Here is an 18,976-nt window from a genome sequence, read left to right as displayed (position 1 = left end):
GTAATTATATCTTAGTTGGGATCAAGTACAGGTACTGTTTTATTATTACAGAGAAAAGGGAATCATTTAACCATGAAATAAACCCAATAGAGCTGTTCTGCCCCAATAAGGGGTAATTATATCTTAGTTGGGATCAAGTACAGGTACTGTTTTATTATTACAGAGAAAAGGGAATCATTTAACCATTAAATAAACCCAATAGGGCTGTTCTGCCCCAATAAGGGGTAATTATATCTTAGTTGGGATCAAGTACAGGTACTGTTTTATTATTACAGAGAAAAGGGAATCATTTAACCATTAAATAAACCCAATAGGGCTGTTCTGCCCCCAATAAGGGGTAATTATATCTTAGTTGGGATCAAGTACAGGTACTGTTTTATTATTACAGAGAAAAGGGAATCATTTAACCATGAAATAAACCCAATAGGGCTGTTCTGCCCCAATAAGGGGTAATTATATCTTAGTTGGGATCAAGTACAGGTACTGTTTTATTATTACAGAGAAAAGGGAATCATTTAACCATGAAATAAACCCAATAGGGCTGTTCTGCCCCCAATAAGGGGTAATTATATCTTAGTTGGGATCAAGTACAGGTACTGTTTTATTATTACAGAGAAAAGGGAATCATTTAACCATGAAATAAACCCAATAGGGCTGTTCTGCCCCAATAAGGGGTAATTATATCTTAGTTGGGATCAAATACAAAGCACTGTTTTTTGTTTTTTTTTTTACAGAGAAAAAGGAAATCAATTTTGAAAAATCTGAATTATTTGATTAAAATTGAGTCTATGGGAGACAGGCTTTCCGTAATTCGGAGCTTTCTGGACATTGGGTTTCCGGATAAAGGATCCCATACCTGTATCACTAGAGAAAAAGCCCTCTGTGTCTGTGAGAGATGGGGATAGTAGGGCCAAGCTTGGCAGTGGGTATAGGAAGAAGGACAATTTAAAGGGGAACTCTGGCTTCAGAACCAACACACAACACAGAAACCCCTAATATCCCTATCACTGTAATCTGTTCCTTCACAGGAATAAATCCCATTTTATATGCTGAAATCCAGCTGCAAATCAGCTCTTCTCTTTCTGCTTCATTTCAAATCCTGGCAGGGGAGGAGGGACTAAAACACTGATGTTACAGATTGTAACAACTTCCCCACAGCTTACAGACAGCATGCAGGAACTACATAACCCACAATGCATTGCACTGGGATGTTCCTTTCCTTATTGGCATCACGTGTGCAGCAGGGGATTGTGGGATTGGGAGGAGACAGGCTGAGGGGAGATGACTACTGTTACATTTTATTTGAGTCTCACAGTAGTCAGCCAGATCAGCAGGGGAACAGGAGGGCGGGGCTTAGGGAACTGTTCCAAACCATATAATTAATTAAAAATTATCATCCTATGGTCCTGGCATAAAACGTTACCAAATAAATGTATATCATTTTATTATCAAGTTGTTTGATTCAAACCGTGACTGGATCAGAACATGGGCCGGCAGAATGGTACACGCCCTGCCTGCATTTGCAACTATGTACCATTGGTCCAAGTTAAAAAATGGTGTAAAGCTCCGTTGAAAACAATGATTCTAAGAAGGAATGGGCGGGGCTTGGATTATGCAATGTATGAAAGGTTTGTACAGCCCGATGGCAGGATACAGTGTAAGCAGACACACATTGTTGGTGCTCATTCATAAACCCTGGGCAAGTTTGCACCTGGGCAGTAACCCATAGCAACCATTCAGTGATTAGGATTTTTCAACCAGCTGCAGGTGGAACGCTGAAAGCAATCAACTGATTGTTGCCATGGGTTACTGCCCAGGTGCAAATTTTATAAATGACCGAGTCTGACAGTTCTTATATCATTGTGGGTTTGTAAAGGTTTCCAGGAGCTGATCCCAAGTTCTCCCCGTCACTGATCCTTATAGAGAGAAAGCAACATTACCTGACTTGGGGGGGGGTCAGGTTGAAGCCTGGAGCATCGGTCTCTATGTTCATAAACTCCAGTCTTGAAGGCGAAGGAATTGTTAATCCCTAAAGAACATAAAAATGTAAGTGAAAATATGGGGGCTGCCATACAGTTTGCCTTAGAAAGTACAGAATGGGGTATAATGTATTATTTGAGTATAACTATAAATTCCAGCCCCGTGTCTGACTGCAGACGAAAGTCCCAATACACAAAGCTGTGCTGGAGAGAAGCTGCAGAATTCCAGGGGGAGCACTGAATATGCTTGGTGGCTTATCACTGAATAAGGTACTGGCAAAATGGGGCTCAAGGTGGGGCCACAAATCTTTATCAACCACTATATCATAATGGGAATGCCCACCAAATGCTATTTCTTAGAAACTCCCCAATATCCATTCATTCCTCATTCTCACTGGGTTTATAGTTATGTGTAACTGTCACTGTGTCTGTCCCTTTCCCTTCCCTGCACTGCTGGTTCTGACTCCTGATACAACTCCCCAATATCCATTCATCCCTCATTCTCACTGGGTTTATAGTTATGTGTAACTGTCACTGTCCCTTTCCCTTCCCTGCACTGCTGGTTCTGACTCCTGATACAACTCCCCAATATCCATTTATTCCTCATTCTCACTGGGTTTATAGTTATGTGTAACTGTCACTGTGTCTGTCCCTTTCCCTTCCCTGCACTGCTGGTTCTGACTCCTGATACAACTCCCCAATATCCATTCATTCCTCATTCTCACTGGGTTTATAGTCATGTGTAACTGTCACTGTGTCTGTCCCTTTCCCTTCTCTGCACTGCTGGTTCTGACTCCTGATACAACTCCCCAATATCCATTCATTCCTCATTCTCACTGGGTTTATAGTTATGTGTAACTGTCACTGTGTCTGTCCCTTTCCCTTCCCTGCACTGCTGGTTCTGACTCCTGATACAACTCCCCAATATCCATTCATTCCTCATTCTCACTGGGTTTATAGTTATGTGTAACTGTCACTGTGTCTGTCCCTTTCCCTTCCCTGCACTGCTGGTTCTGACTCCTGATACAACTCCCCAATATCCATTCATTCCTCATTCTCACTGGGTTTATAGTTATGTAATTGCGTCTGTCACTGTGTCTGTCCTTTGCTGCTCCAAGTCCCACAATGCCTTGCACAGTTCTGTTATTCTTGATCTCCTCAGGACTGGGTGAAGCAGTGAATGGTTGGTATTGACTGGAAGATAGCAGATTTCTACTACATTGTTGCTGTAGTCTGGTAAACTGAGAAGGAAATGAGGAATAGATACTGAGAAGTTGTTAGCATTAGATTTTCTTTCATTAAGCAAATATACAGGTTTTGGGTATGTTTAATGTATTAAATGGTAGTAAAGTACAGAAATAAATGTGTATAATAGAACTTTTAGCATATTCAGTGGTGTGTAATATGATTTCAGTGTCCACTGTCCTTTTATCGCCTCACATTTACCTCAGTTACTAAATTTTCCAATTAAACACACTACCCAGAGCCCACTCTATCAGGCAACCTCTCTCTCCATGGTAACACCACAGTTCCGGTTCCGGTCCTTCTATAGAACTCGATAAACAGAATCAAATTCATTGGAAGCGCGGCATATAAGTACAAGTAAATTATTCCCGGTGTTAAAATGCAGTAACTAGCGAAAATTTACACAAGATTAATGCCTTTTAAGGCAAGCGTTTGATCGACACGCATGCGCAGTGGGTTTGGGACGCCTGGGCACCGCTGTTTCTTGTTACCCAGTGCGCATGTGCAGAGCATACTGTGCGGAAGCGGAAGCGCCTGGGAGAGGTAAGCGGTAATAATAGCAATAATAACAGTGAGTTTGGGATGATTTCCCCCATATCTCGGGTAGTTATTTTGTTTGCAATGTGAGTGTCGCGTAATATTTTAACGGGGGCTCCCTGCCTGCTGAATGTAATTCGTAGGGAGGCATAGTCTTCCCAGGGCTGCTGGGAGATAAATGGCTGCTGCTTGTAGTCGGGTAGGTTGGTAATATAACTTGATCCAGCATGAACAGTTTCACATATTCCTAATTCCCAGGCAACTGCTCATCTCCCAGTGAAACAATGTAGTAGAAGTGAGACCTGGAGTAGAATTGTTTCAGGAGTCAGAACCAGCAGTGCAGGGAAGGGAAAGGGACAGACACAGTGACAGTTACACATAACTATAAACCCAGTGAGAATGAGGAATGAATGGATATTGGGGAGTTGTATCAGGAGTCAGAACCAGCAGTGCAGGGAAGGGAAAGGGACAGACACAGTGACAGTTACACATAACTATAAACCCAGTGAGAATGAGGGATGAATGGGTATTGGGGAGTTGTATCAGGAGTCAGAACCAGCAGTGCAGGGAAGGGAAAGGGACAGACACAGTGACAGTTACACATAATTATAAACCCAGTGAGAATGAGGAATGAATGGATATTGGGGAGTTGTATCAGGAGTCAGAACCAGCAGTGCAGGGAAGGGGAAGGGACAGACACAGTGACTGTTACACATAACTATAAACCCAGTGAGAATGAGGAATGAATGGATATTGGGGAGTTGTATCAGGAGTCAGAACCAGCAGTGCAGGGAAGGGAAAGGGACAGACACAGTGACAGTTACACATAACTATAAACCCAGTGAGAATGAGGAATGAATGGATATTGGGGAGTTGTATCAGGAGTCAGAACCAGCAGTGCAGGGAAGGGAAAGGGACAGACACAGTGACAGTTACACATAACTATAAACCCAGTGAGAATGAATGGATATTGGGGAGTTGTATCAGGAGTCAGAACCAGCAGTGCAGGGAAGGGAAAGGGACAGACACAGTGACAGTTACACATAACTATAAACCCAGTGAGAATGAGGGATGAATGGATATTGGGGAGTTGTATCAGGAGTCAGAACCAGCAGTGCAGGGAAGGGAAAGGGACAGACACAGTGACAGTTACACATAACTATAAACCCAGTGAGAATGAGGGATGAATGGGTATTGGGGAGTTGTATCAGGAGTCAGAACCAGCAGTGCAGGGAAGGGAAAGGGACAGACACAGTGACAGTTACACATAACTATAAACCCAGTGAGAATGAGGAATGAATGGGTATTGGGGAGTTGTATCAGGAGTCAGAACCAGCAGTGCAGGGAAGGGAAAGGGACAGACACAGTGACAGTTACACATAACTATAAACCCAGTGAGAATGAGGAATGAATGGATATTGGGGAGTTGTATCAGGAGTCAGAACCAGCAGTGCAGGGAAGGGAAAGGGACAGACACAGTGACAGTTACACATAACTATAAACCCAGTGAGAATGAGGGATGAATGGGTATTGGGGAGTTGTATCAGGAGTCAGAACCAGCAGTGCAGGGAAGGGAAAGGGACAGACACAGTGACAGTTACACATAACTATAAACCCAGTGAGAATGAGGAATGAATGGGTATTGGGGAGTTGTATCAGGAGTCAGAACCAGCAGTGCAGGGAAGGGAATTGGGCAGATAGTAACTGTCTGTCCATTTATTTTCTCTTATATGAATGTTGCCTAAAACATCTGATTTTCAAAGTCCTATAAGTAGATGAAGAAAACCCAGTGAAACAAATGAAACAGGATTATATTGGAACTTGTATTTATTGGTAGATAATGATCCAATAATATATTTGGGTGGGGCATCGCAAGTGAATGGCGCTCTTGGTACAGGTGTGACCCCCAAGTGCAACTATAGGTTTGCTGTAACTGCTGGTCAGTCCTGCACGTTGACTTGGGTGAAGACACACAGAGCTACTTAGTAGCAGCTACTTATTGTGGCTACTAAAATAGTCAGTGCTGATCATTTACTGTTAATTGTGTCTACGTGTGTTTAGCAGAGGCAATTCTTACTATTCTCTATGGCAGGTTATTTTCTGGCATTTAGTAGCCATGGAGAAGTAGCTTCTACTAGTAGCTCCGTGTGTCTTCACCCTTAGACGCCTTGCAGTTGTCTTTTTTTTATCTTTGATGGGTGCTCACTTCTGGGTAGGGTAACAATGGTCAATGAGAATTCTACCGAGCAACAATGTGAGTGTAAGTGCAAGAGAAGTGACCAATGAGAATGCTGATTCCCTGTGTCAGGCCCCTTGCTGGTACCTTACATATAGAGATAATGATGGCATTTTTCCCGTCATTATATGGCACAGGAATCAGACATGGGGATAAAGGGACAGACTTGTTCAGTGCTGGGAAACTGTGCTTATTGCTCCCAACTCCAATTGCAGGAACAGAGAACAGGGAGCCGGATTTACTCACATCAGCTGGGATTCTCATTGGGGGATTTCTTGCATTTTAATGCAGTTTTATTGGGCAATATTGCTTTAAGAATACAGCCCTGATGTTGCTGGACTACAGCTCCCAGCATGCTTCACCCTTCATTATTCTGGGATTTGTAGTCCAGCAACAGCTGTCTTCCCCAAACAGTCCTGGGTTTTGTCCGTTACAGTGTAGAACCGGGCCAGCAGAACTTACAGAGGGGGTGCTGCCATATTGCTATCCCCAGATAGCACATATGTACAGTAACGGCTGAATGGCAGTGTTGGGATGTTGCACCACAGAGGGTTAATGATCAGACTTTTAATGATGCACTTTGGGGCCTGAGCCCGACAGACGGCAGAAACCCGAGATCCCAAACATAACCAAATACGGCCGTACTGAGCCGGCTCTCCATGGGGGGAATGACAGCTCTTTAAATAAGTGTTTAAATCTCCAGCTTGTGTCTGGGCTTTACTGCTCTTGTTGAGGCTGCGGCATTAACGCTTTCCTTGCTGTTTGCCCGAGTATTAAAGGGGTTGTTCACCTTTGAGATAACTTTTAGTTTAATGTAGAGAGTAATATAGAGTCAATTTGCAATTGGTCTTCATTTTTTTTAATTTGTAGTTTTTTTTCATTTTCAGTCCAGCAGCTCTCCAGTTTGGAGTTTCAGCGGCTATTTGGTTGCTAGGGTCCTATATACCTTAGCAACCAGGGAGTGGTTGCAGTGAGAGATTGGTACATGAATAGGGGAGGGGCTGAATAGAAAGATAAGGAATAAAAAGTAACAGTAACAATAAAACTGGAGCCTCACAGAGCAATAGGGTTTGGCTGCCGGGGTCAGTGACCCCCATTTGAGAGCTGGAAAGAGTTGCTAGGGTCCAAATTACCTTAGCAACCAGGGAGTGGTTTGGATGAGAGACCGGTATATGAATAGGGGAGGGGCTGAATAGAAAGATAAGGAATAATAAAAAAAAGTAACAATTACAGTAAAACGAGCCTCACAGAGCAATAGGGTTTGGCTGCCGGGGTCAGTGACCCCCATTTGAAAGCTGCAAATAGTTAATATTTAGAAAGTACGAAAAACAAATAATGAAGACCAATTGCAAAGTTGCTAGGAATAGGATATTCTATGACATACTAATAGTTAACTTAAAGCTGAACCCCACCCCTTTAATATGTTGAACTGTGAGCAATAAAGCATTTTCCCATCATTTCTTCCCAGGCTGAAGCTGATCCTGTTCCGACTCCAGTAGCTGCCTGAGCTGATCCATTAGTGCCGGTCCGTTAGTGCTGCAACCAGAACTTCACTCCGGCGCCAGCATGAATCTCGAGCGGGTCCCCAATGAGGAGAAACTGCAGCTGTGCAGGAAATATTACCTGGGTGAGAGTAAGGGGCAGGGGCTATAATTTGTAATCATTATACAGTTGGGTCATTTCCCTATGGGACCAAACTGTAACGTATACCCTTATAAACAGTGCTTAGTGATGTCATCAGTTATAATCGCGGCTTTGTGATGTCATTTCTGTCACATGACTCACTAAAACTTGTATATTATTACAGTACCCCCTGTTGTAAAATATGATGATATTAGAAGTCACCTGGGAGTTCCATGTCCTGTATAAAAGCCCTCAGCCTTCGGCCTCATCCCTTTATATGGTCATGGAACTCCTCAGTGACTTATAATATCCTTATAGTTTACAATAGGGGGTAATTTATTCACTATATATTATAAGGAACTCCTCGGGGGCTTATAATATCCCTATATGTTACAATAGGGGGCACTTTATTCACTATATATTATAAGGAACTCCTCGGGGGCTTATAATATCCCTATATGTTACAATAGGGGGCACTTTATTCACTATATATTATAAGGAACTCCTCGGGGGCTTATAATATCCCTATATGTTACAATCGGGGGCACTTTATTCACTATATATTATAAGGAACTCCTCGGGGGCTTATAATATCCCTATATGTTACAATAGGGGGCACTTTATTCACTATATATTATAAGGAACTCCTCGGGGACTTATAATATCCCTATATGTTACAATAGGGGGTACTTTATTCACTATATATTATAAGGAACACCTCGGGGACTTATAATATCTCTATATGTTACAATAGGGGGCACTTTATTCACTATATATTATAAGGAACTCCTCGGGGGCTTATAATATCCCTATATGTTACAATCGGGGGCACTTTATTCACTATATAATATAAGGAACTCCTCGGGGACTTATAATATCCCTATATGTTACAATAGGGGGTACTTTATTCACTATATATTATAAGGAACTCCTCGGGGGCTTATAATATCCCTATATGTTACAATAGGGGGCACTTTATTCACTATATATTATAAGGAACTCCTCGGGGGCTTATAATATCCCTATATGTTACAATCGGGGGCACTTTATTCACTATATATTATAAGGAACTCCTCGGGGGCTTATAATATCCCTATATGTTACAATAGGGGGTACTTTATTCACTATATATTATAAGGAACTCCTCGGGGACTTATAATATCCCTATATGTTACAATAGGGGGTACTTTATTCACTATATATTATAAGGAACACCTCGGGGACTTATAATATCTCTATATGTTACAATAGGGGACACTTTATTCACTATATATTATAAGGAACTCCTCGGGGACTTATAATATCCCTATATGTTACAATAGGGGGCACTTTATTCACTATATATTATAAGGAACTCCTCGGGGGCTTATAATATCCCTATATGTTACAATAGGGGGTACTTTATTCACTATATATTATAAGGAACCCCTCTGTGACTTATAATATCCCTATATGTTACAATAGGGGGCACTTTATTCACTATATATGGATCGGGCAGGTAAGCCCAGAGATATATAGAGGGACATACCAGTAGGTTGGTAGTGGATCTGTCAACGTTATACAGAACAATAAAGAAACCTGTATATTTAACCCTTTCCTCCCCATGTTTCCCCTACAGGAGGATTTGCGCTGCTGCCGTTCCTGTGGCTCGTGAATGTGGTTTGGTTCTTTAAAGAGGCATTCTTCAAACCTGCATACACTGAGCAGCCCCTTATCCAGAGCTGTAAGTGTGGGGGGGCACGATACACAATACAGTCTGGATCTCTGATGCTCAGAACGTAGCAGTCCTGCCTTGCTTTATGGCTGAGATTCTAGCTATCTGTATAACAGAGCATTCTGTCACAGTGGCACAGATCCTATCTGATCCCCCCCATTGTAAGCAGCAGTCCTGCCCTGCTTTATGGCTGAGATTCTAGCTATCTGTATAACAGAGCATTCTGTCACAGTGGCACAGATCCTATCTGATCCCCCCATTGTAAGCAGCAGTCCTGCCCTGCTTTATGGCTGAGATTCTAGCTATCTGTATAACAGAGCATTCTGTCACAGTGGCACAGATCCTATCTGATCCCCCCCATTGTAAGCAGCAGTCCTGCCCTGCTTTATGGCTGAGATTCTAGCTATCTGTATAACAGAGCATTCTGTCACAGTGGCACAGATCCTATCCCCCCCCATTGTAAGCAGCAGTCCTGCCCTGCTTTATGGCTGAGATTCTAGCTATCTGTATAACAGAGCATTCTGTCACAGTGGCACAGATCCTATCTGATCCCCCCATTGTAAGCAGCAGTGCTGCCCTGCTTTATGGCTGAGATTCTAGCATTATGCCTACATCACTGGCACCATGACTTTGCTACTAGGCCAACATGAAGCCACAGGGACCAGTCTAACCTGTAATTCACTCTCTTTCTGTAGATGTCAAGCGATCTGCTCTTGGACTCTTTGTCTGGGTCGTCATTCTTACAACCTGGATCAGCGTCTACCAGACACACCGAGCTGGCTGGGGGGCAACTGGAGACTACCTGTCATTCACAATACCATTGGGCATCCCCTGATGTGGACTTCCCCCACCCCAAGCTGGAGTATAACTGGGACCACCTACCGTTATCTGCTGCCAGAAATGCACTGTCTGCCCTGCCCCTCGTGTCTCCATATTAACTCCTCGTACCACTCACGTGCCCGTCCCTTCCTTGTGCAAAGACTGAGACGCTCTGCCCGATTGGCCATGACTGGAGTCGCCCTTCCCTGGATGAAGACGTGAGCTCTGTGACCTGTTAATCATGCCTAGAAATAAAATGGTTCTCTTGTTTAGTCTCTCTCCTCTGACCCCTTTCCTCCTGATTTATTTTGCCTTTACTCTTACTGCAGAGAGTTATATTCTGAGACAATCTTCAGTTGGTCTTCATTTTATATTTGTAGTTTTATAGTTATTTAATTTTCAGTTCAGCAGCTCCCTACTTTGGAGTTTCAGCAGCAATTTGGTTGCTAGGGTCCAAGTTATCTTAGCAACCAGGGAGTGGTTTGGATGAGAGACAGGTATATGAGTAGGAGAGGCCTGAATAGAAAAAAATAAGTTACAAAAAGTAACAATAACAATAAAACTGGAGCCTCACAGAGCAATAGGGTTTGGTTGCCGGGGTCAGTGACCCCCATGTAAAAACTGCAAAGAGTTGAAAGAAAAAGGCAAATGATTCAAAAACTGTAACAAATAAATAATGAAGACCAATTGAAAAGTTGCTTAGAGTTGGCCATTCTATACTAAAAGTTAACTGTAAGCCCCTAGAGTGTTGGCAGCCCCTCTGTAATGACTTCGCAGAGGAACCTTCTGGTCTATTCTGGGGTTCTGTAATCATGATCCGAAGCGGTTGTACTGAGTCACAGCCGGGGATATGGGTGCAGCTCCCGTTACACGGACTGTCTGTGTGCCCTGCAGAGTCATGCCCGCCCCCTGCTGTGGGTATCTGAGCGAGCTGGGTGCTCATAGGAGCAAACAAACTGTGACACTGGCACAGGCCTCTACAGCCAGCAGTACTGTATGTGTTATTGGGTAACTGATCCTTTGTGGGTCTGTTGAATATACCTGCCATAAAGCAAGGCAAGGCTGCTGTTCTCTGTTGGCAAGCAAGGACTATACTAACACTATTTTGATAGTACCATCCCTTTAAAGGGGTTATTCACCTTTGAGAACTTTTATTCTGAGACAATTTGCAATTGGTCTTTATATGTAATTATTGGTAGTTTTTTGGCTATTTCACTTTTTGTTGAGCAGCTCTCCAGTTTGGAATTTCAGCAGCTATCTGGTTACTAGGGTCCCAATTATCTTAGTAACCATGAAGTGGACTGAATGAGAGGCTACAGTATAAATAGGGGAGGGGCTAAATAGAAAGATAAAGAATATAAAGTAACCATAACAATAAAACTGGAGCCTCACAGAGCAATAGGGTTTGGTTGCCGGGGTCAGTGACCCCCATTTGAAAGCTGGAGAGAGACTGAAGAGTAAGGCAAATAATGAAGACCAATTGAAAAGTTGCTTAGAATTGTCCATTCTATAACGTTAAAAGCTCCCTCTTTTCCTCCTGGGGGGACAGGAGGGGGCGCTACAAGTGAAATCTGGGCGGGATCAGTCGCCCATCATTGTGCTAATGCGCTATACATAAAAATGTTTCCTAAATGGCTGCAAGATTTCAAAACTCATTGTGGAGGCTCTGTAGGCATCTAGGGGTTAACACGGCAGCTGTTTCTACCCCCCCCCCCCCAATAAAACGCCCCAGCGTCCCTGTAACTATTAATAGCTGCCATAGTCATAGCGTTAGTATTGGGGGCATCAGCCCTGCCACCCCCGCACCCCCCTTTGCCCCTCCTCAGTCAATATAGGGAAATGTATTTGTGCAAATGCCCCGGCTCTGGGGGGCAGATACAGATAATCCGTACAGAAGGAATAAATAGAAGCTCTGTCCCATAGCGGAATGTTGGGTGCTCTCTGCCAGCCTTAACCCTGTCAGTGCAACTTTTCAATTGGTCTTTATCTTTTATAATTTTTGAATTATTTGCCTTGTTCTGCTTTCAAATGGGGGTCACTGACCCCGGCAGCCAAACCCTATTGCTCTGTGAGGCTCCAGTTTTATTGTTATTGTTACTTTTTATTCCTTATCTTTCTATTCAGCCCCTCCTATTCATATACCTGTCCCTCATCCCTGGTTGCTAAGGTAATTTGGACCCTAGCAACTCTTTCCAGCTTTCAAATGGGGGTCACTGACCCCGGCAGCCAAACCCTATTGCTCTGTGAGGCTCCAGTTTTATTGTTACTTTTTATTTCTTATATTTATATTCAGCCCCTCCCCTATTCATATATCAGTCACTCCTTCAAACCACTCCCTGGTTACTAAGGTAAACTGGACCCTAGCAACAAAGTAACGGCTGAAATTCCAAACTGGAGAGCTGCCTAAGCAAAAGTAAAATCATTTAAAAAACTACAAATAATATGAAGACCAATTGCAAATTGTCTCCGAATGTTACTCTCTACGTCATATAAGTTAACTCAAAGCTGAACAACCCCTTTAAGAACAGGCACAAATATTCTAATAAATATGGCTCCCTGTGCACAAAAGCCTGAGTGCTATTTGGACTTAGGATTTTAAAGGGGAACTTGACCCAAAGGTAGTAGTAAAAGTAATTAAATAAAATAATTCTAAGCATCTGCAGTCCTTTCTGCTCCATATCTGTTAATTTAGTCTGGCTTCTGCTACATTGTTTCAGGAGTCAGAACCAGCAGCCAGACGCTCAATCGCAAGTCCATTTACAAACAACTTTGAAACCAAGATTCATTAGTCATTATTATTAGGTGCAGTTCCCCTTTAAATTTCTCCCAGTGGTTTAACGTGTATCTATTTTTGCCTCCCCTTGTTGTTTGGATCTTCTCCACGCTCCTCTTGGCAGCCTGCGCCCCCCCTTTCTGGTGCTTTCCAGATCTGTTTGGGGGGGGGGGGGGTGGGAGAGGCTCCAGCAGGCTTGTATATAAAGGTTGCAGGAGTCGGGCACCGACAGTGTCTGTTTGGGGAGCACCGAGCCTGCAGCATCAGCTTTGCACTCACTGGCACAATGGATGTTACAATTCATCACCCCTGGATGCGCCGACCCCCACTGTCCCCCTCATTTTTCCCCAGTCGGATTCTAGGGCAGCGGTTTGGGGAAGGGGTTCTGGAGTCGGAACTGTTCCCTGCCATGCCCATGCCGATGGCCCTTAGCCCGTACTACTACCGCTCTCCCAGCATCCCGCAGCCAAGTGAAGCCGGACTGTCAGAGGTCAGAGGGTTGGGAGTTTGGGCTGGGCGGCCAAGGTGGGGCACTTGCATGGGGGATTGGCCAAAGCCAATGTATGTGTATTGGAAAGTTGCTTAGAATTGGAATAGTCTGATGCTGGGTCACCATTGGGGGTGCAGGGGGTAATGCATTCAGGGGCACCATAGCAGAGGGGGGCTCAGGGGCAAAAGAGTCATTAGTGGGTCATGGAAGGGATGGGGCTAAAATAACGTTTAGTGTAATGAAGAGAATAATATTCTGGAATTATTTGTAATTGGTCTTCGTTTTTTATTGTTTGTGTTTTTTTTATTTATTCAGCAGCTTTCCAGTTTGGAATTTCAGCAGCTAATTGATTACTAGGGTCCAAATTACCCTAGCAACCAGGCTGTGGTGTGAATGAGCCACTGTAAGATGAACAGGACAGGCCTCGCTAGAAAGAGAATAAATAAAACTTAACAGTAACAATAAAACTGGAGCCTCACAGAGCAATGTTTGGCTGCCGGGGTCAGTGACCCCCATTTGAAAGCTGGAAAGAGTTGCTAGGGTCCAAGTTACCTTAGCAACCAGGGAGTGGTTTGGATGAGAGACAGGTATATGAATAGGAGAGGGGCTGAATAGAAAGATAAGGAATAAAAAGTAACAATAACAATAAAACTGGAGCCTCACAGAGCAATGTTTGGCTGCCGGGGTCAGTGACCCCCATTTGAAAGCTGGAAAGAGTTGCTAGGGTCCAAGTTACCTTAGCAACCAGGGAGTGGTTTGGATGAGAGACAGGTATATGAATAGGAGAGGGGCTGAATAGAAAGATAAGGAATAAAAAGTAACAATAACAATAAAACTGGAGCCTCACAGAGCAATGTTTGGCTGCCGGGGTCAGTGACCCCCATTTGAAAGCTGTTAACAAGAAGAAGGCGATTAACTTGAAAACTATAAATAAAAAATGAAGACCAATGGAAAGGTTGCTAAGAATGAGCAATTCTATAACATAATAGAAAGGTGACCTGCTGCTTTAATAGGGTAGCGGCCATGCATTCAGGGGGCTCTTTAGTTTTCATTGGGTTCCCATTTATTTTTTGGCAGGGCCCAGGCAACCAGTAGGCTAATCATTTGGGCCCCCTAAGAGTAAGGGTTGAAGGGGCCCTTCAGAAAAATGTACCTCAGATTCCAAAGCCAAAAAATCCACCAACAGAAGGGACACGGCTAAAGATGGCGGCCATTGTAGTTCTGGGCATGCTATGGGGGTAAAATTTGCCTGGGAGGCTTTACTTTCCCTTTAAATAAAGATTTATACAATATATTCACTCAAAACACTATTATTATCAAATTCAATGAGCTAAAACTCATATAATAATACAAATGTGAGGTAAAATCTTTTTATATACAACACTGTATAAATGACACTTTTTTGTTGAATCAGTGTTTTACTTGGTTTACACAGAAACTTGCCCCTGATCCCCATGAATCTGCTAATAAACCCCCAATGGGGCCCCTACAACAGGGGAACACAAAGCAAAACAGAAGAGCTTAAAACTGATCCGACAGAGTAACATTGCGCTTTACTCCATTTTGAAAAAGGCGGGAAAAAAATGTTGTTTTATAAAAGTGTCTGTAAACTGGAAAAGTGGTGGTGGAGTTGGAGTTTCGGCGTATTTCTGTTTGTGAATATGAAGTGTAGTGTAGTTTTTTACACCAAATTCCCCCCTAAGTATTGTATGATGTCTGTGTAATCTACATGCCAGTATGTAACATGGCTGCCAGGAAACCAGTACAGTGTACAGCATGCTTAGCTAATGGACAGGCAGCACAGGTGGGTTTAATATGCTGCAGCTATGGACGATATAAAGCCCCTTCCAGGGCATTTATAACTCCCCTTGGGTGCCACTTACTGAAGCACCCAATAATCTCAGGGGCAGTTGAAGGACGGGGGCCCATATCCCTATAGAAATAGAAAGTCCGCCATTTTGCTTTATGGCAGCGCAGTTCCTATCCCTGGTGCAATTGATTCCGGTGCCACCTCATTCCTGTTGCACCAGTACAATATCCCATGTTCCCTCCCGCAGGTGAAGTTGGACAAGGATCAGTTCTCCGTCCTGCTGGACGTGAAGCATTTCTCTCCGGAGGAGCTAACCGTCAAGGTGGTGGGAGATTACGTGGAGGTCCATGCCAAGCACGAGGAGCGCCCGGTAACTACACCCCCATTGTACATTACAGCTACTACTTCTACCCCTACCCTGGGCTTCACATTGTGCCCAACATGGTGCCCATACTATTACTATGCACCAGAGAACATTAAAGGGGAAGTAAACCCAACTATAACACTGTCCCACGGCGCCCCCTAGTGTTGCTATAGAAGTTGCCGAAAACCGTAATTCTAGATGCAAGGAAATTCCCCAATGAGAATTCTACTGAGCAACAATGTGACTGTAAGTGCAAGAGAAGTGACCAATGAGAATGCTGATTCCCAGCACTGTGTCAGGCCCCTTGCTGGTACCTTACATATAGAGATAATGATGGCATTTTCCCCTCATTATATGGCACAGGAATCAGACATGGGGATAAAGGGACAGACTTGTTCAGTGCTGGGAAACTGTGCTTATTGCTCCCAACTCCAATTGCAGGAACAGAGAACAGGGAGCCGGATTTACTCACATCAGCTGGGATTCTCATTGGGGGATTTCTTGCATTTTAATGCAGTTTTATTGGGCAATATTGCTTTAAGAATACAGCCCTGATGTTACATAGTTACATAGTTACATAGGGTTGAAAAAAGACCAGTGTCCATCAAGTTCAACCCATCCAAGTAAACCCAGCACACCTAACCCACACCTACCAATCTATACACTCACATACATAAACTATAAATACAACCACTAGTACTAACTGTAGGTATTAGTATCACAATAGCCTTGGATATTCTGATTGATCAAGAACTCATCCAGGCCCCTCTTATAGGCATTAACAGAATCTGCCATTACCCCATCACTAGGAAGGGCATTCCCCAACCCCCTCACTGCCCTCACCGTGAGGAACCCCCTACCCAACATCCCCCGGCAGGGCATTCCCCAACCCCCTCACTGCCCTCACCGTGAGGAACCCCCGACGCTGCTTCAAATGGAAGCTCCTTTCCTCTAATCTATAGGGGGGGCCTCTGGTGCGCTGATTGTTTTTATGGGAAAAAAGATCCCCCCCAACTGCCTATAATCCCCTCTAATGTACTTGTACAGAGTAATCATGTCCCCTCGCAAGCGCCTCTTTTCCAGAGAAAACAACCCCAACCCTGACAGTCTCACCTCATAGTTTAACCCTTCCATCCCCTTTACCAGTTTAGTTGCAGTCTCTGCACTCTCTCCAGTTCATTAATATCCTTCTTAAGGACTGGAGCCCAAAACTGCCCCCCATACTCACTGTAACTGCCCCCCATACTCACTGTTACTGCCCCCCATACTCAGGGTGAGGCCTTACCAGGGACCTATAAAGGGGCAAAATTATGTTTCATCCCTTGAGTCAATGCCCTTTTTATACAAGACAGCACTTTATTTGCTTTAGTAGCCACAGAATGACACTGCCTGGAATTAGACAACTTGTTATCAACAAAAACCCCAAGATCCTTCTCCATTAAGGAAACCCCCAACTCACTCCCATTCAGTAGATAGTTTGTGTTTATATTATTTCTACCAAAGGGCAGAACTTTGCACTTATCAACATTGAACCTCATTTTCCAGTTTGCTGCCCAGTTATCTAATTTTGTCAAATCGCTCTGCAAAGCGGCACATCCTGCATGGAACTTATAGTTTTGCACAATTTAGTGTCATCAGCAAAAATAGAAACAGTACTGTCTATGCCCCCCTCCAGGTCATTAATAAACAAGTTAAACAGCAAAGGCCCAAGGACTGACCCCTGCGGTACCCACTAACCACACTGGTCCAATTAGAAAATGTTCCATTTCCCCCCACTCTTTGTACTCTATCCTTCAGCCAGTTCTCTATCCAATTACAAATATTATGTTCTAGGCCAATATTCCTTAATTTGATCATTAACCTTCTGTGAGGTACTGTATCAAACGCTTTAGCAAAGTCCAAGTAGATGGACTACAGCTCCCAGCATGCCTCACCCTTCATTATATGTTACATTATTCTGGGATTTGTAGTCCGGCAACAGCTGAGTAACGTTTGGTTGAGCCGCGCTGTGCAGCAGGGTTTAGTTCCCCTTTAAACTTGGGCTGTCGCCATTTTGGCTGTAGTTTTCCATCAATCCCAGTAATGTTTTATTTCTCAGCCTTGTGAATAAGGGCACAGTCCCTTCCTTAGAGCTGTCTGATGTACCCCCCCCAGTACCCCCACACTGTAGCTGCCTGGGGAGGGTTCATCTCCTGTTACCTCTCTCCTTCCATAGGATGAACATGGCTTTATATCCCGAGAGTTCCACAGAAGGTACAAGATCCCCCCGACAGTGAGCCCCGCCGCCATATCCTCCGCTCTCTCTGCCGAGGGGCTGCTGTCTATCCAGGCGCCGGTGACTGCTGGGGGCAAACAGGAAGAGAGGAGCATCCCCATAGCCAGAAAGGATAAGTAAAGCCCTTACCCACCCCCTGCCTACAGGTGGGCACTGAGACCCCCCCATGTATCACTTATACAGTCACTGGACCCGCTTATATCCTGCAGAACCGCCCTGTGCAACTGTCCACTGCCACAGCACCCACACCCCAATACAGAGCACCCACAGACTATGTACAGCCGGTGTCGCCCCCACGTCAGCAGAACCACCCAGAGACTCGACCGGACCCCAATGTTTTCTTTTCTTCCAGAATGTCTGCAATAAATTCCTTTCTAATAAAAAACTGAGCCCGGTGGCACCCAGTGTCTTCATTCCACTACAGATCAGCTATAGCGCCCACTTACTGCCAGCTACGCTACTAACTGCCAGATAAGTTTTAGCGCCCACTTACTGCCAGCCCCTGCTCTAACCAGGATTCAGCTACGCTATAGTGCCCACTTACTGCCAGCCACACTATAGTGCCCACTTACTGCCAGTTCCTGCGTTGCCCAGGATTCAGCTACTCTATAGCGCCCACTTACTGCCAGCTACGCTATAGCGCCCACTTACTGCCAGCTACGCTACTAACTGCCAGCTACACTATAGCGCCCGCTTACTGCCAGCCACACTATAGTGCCCACTTACTGCCAGTTCCTGCGCTGCCCAGGATTCAGCTACTCTATAGCGCCCACTTACTGCCAGCTACGCTATAGCGCCCACTTACTGCCAGCTACACAATAGCGCCCACTTACTGCCAGCTACGTTATCGCGCCCACTTACTGCCAGCTACGCTACAGCGCCCACTTACTGCCAGCTACGCTATAGCGCCCACTTACTGCCAGCTACACAATAGCGCCCACTTACTGCCAGCTACACTACTAACTGCCAGCTACACTATAGCGCCCACTTACTGCCAGCCACACTATAGTGCCCACTTACTGCCAGTTCCTGCGCTGCCCAGGATTCAGCTACTCTATAGCGCCCACTTACTGCCAGCTACGCTATAGCGCCACTTACTGCCAGCTATAGC

General features: G+C 44.4%; 2 protein-coding genes across 4 annotated transcripts; both read left to right on the top strand.

Moving 5' to 3' along the window:
• The first annotated feature begins 1,873 nt into the window (after positions 1–1,873).
• Positions 1,874–10,440, top strand: psenen (presenilin enhancer, gamma-secretase subunit). 3 transcript variants are annotated; one of them, NM_001016336.2, is made up of 4 exons: positions 1,874–2,046; positions 7,466–7,624; positions 9,239–9,343; positions 10,030–10,425. In NM_001016336.2, the coding sequence occupies exons 2-4, from the start codon at positions 7,564–7,566 to the stop codon at positions 10,167–10,169; spliced, it is 306 nt and encodes a 101-aa protein (NP_001016336.1). In that variant the 5' UTR covers positions 1,874–2,046; positions 7,466–7,563; the 3' UTR covers positions 10,170–10,425. The 3 variants fall into 3 exon arrangements, with proteins under 3 accessions (NP_001016336.1, XP_012822026.1, XP_031760944.1); XM_012966572.3 differs by lacking the exon at positions 1,874–2,046 and adding an exon at positions 3,666–3,767 and having other exon boundaries at positions 10,030–10,440; XM_031905084.1 differs by lacking the exon at positions 1,874–2,046 and adding an exon at positions 3,937–3,960 and having other exon boundaries at positions 10,030–10,440.
• Positions 10,441–13,181: 2,741 nt separating this feature from the next.
• Positions 13,182–18,263, top strand: hspb6 (heat shock protein family B (small) member 6). Its single transcript, XM_002940626.4, has 3 exons — positions 13,182–13,416; positions 15,474–15,596; positions 17,806–18,263. The coding sequence occupies exons 1-3, from the start codon at positions 13,213–13,215 to the stop codon at positions 17,983–17,985; spliced, it is 507 nt and encodes a 168-aa protein (XP_002940672.2). The 5' UTR covers positions 13,182–13,212; the 3' UTR covers positions 17,986–18,263.
• Positions 18,264–18,976: the final 713 nt, after the last annotated feature.

This window comes from Xenopus tropicalis, chromosome 7, assembly GCF_000004195.4.
Source record: "Xenopus tropicalis strain Nigerian chromosome 7, UCB_Xtro_10.0, whole genome shotgun sequence".
In the NCBI taxonomy this organism is placed as follows: domain Eukaryota; kingdom Metazoa; phylum Chordata; class Amphibia; order Anura; family Pipidae; genus Xenopus; species Xenopus tropicalis.
This window is presented reverse-complemented; position numbering and strand designations above follow the sequence as displayed.

What these genes read in the sequence shown, in the direction of transcription:
- psenen (XM_012966572.3), top strand. Translation starts at nt 7,564, where the DNA reads ATGAATCTCGAGCGGGTCCCCAATGAGGAGAAACTGCAGCTGTGCAGG. An exon ending in GTGCAGGAAATATTACCTGG is followed by an intron (nt 7,625 to 9,238) that starts GTGAGAGTAAGG and finishes TTTCCCCTACAG; the next exon opens with GAGGATTTGCGCTGCTGCCG. An exon ending in GCAGCCCCTTATCCAGAGCT is followed by an intron (nt 9,344 to 10,029) that starts GTAAGTGTGGGG and finishes CTCTTTCTGTAG; the next exon opens with ATGTCAAGCGATCTGCTCTT.
- hspb6 (XM_002940626.4), top strand. Translation starts at nt 13,213, where the DNA reads ATGGATGTTACAATTCATCACCCCTGGATGCGCCGACCCCCACTGTCC. An exon ending in GTGAAGCCGGACTGTCAGAG is followed by an intron (nt 13,417 to 15,473) that starts GTCAGAGGGTTG and finishes TCCCTCCCGCAG; the next exon opens with GTGAAGTTGGACAAGGATCA. An exon ending in CCAAGCACGAGGAGCGCCCG is followed by an intron (nt 15,597 to 17,805) that starts GTAACTACACCC and finishes CTCCTTCCATAG; the next exon opens with GATGAACATGGCTTTATATC.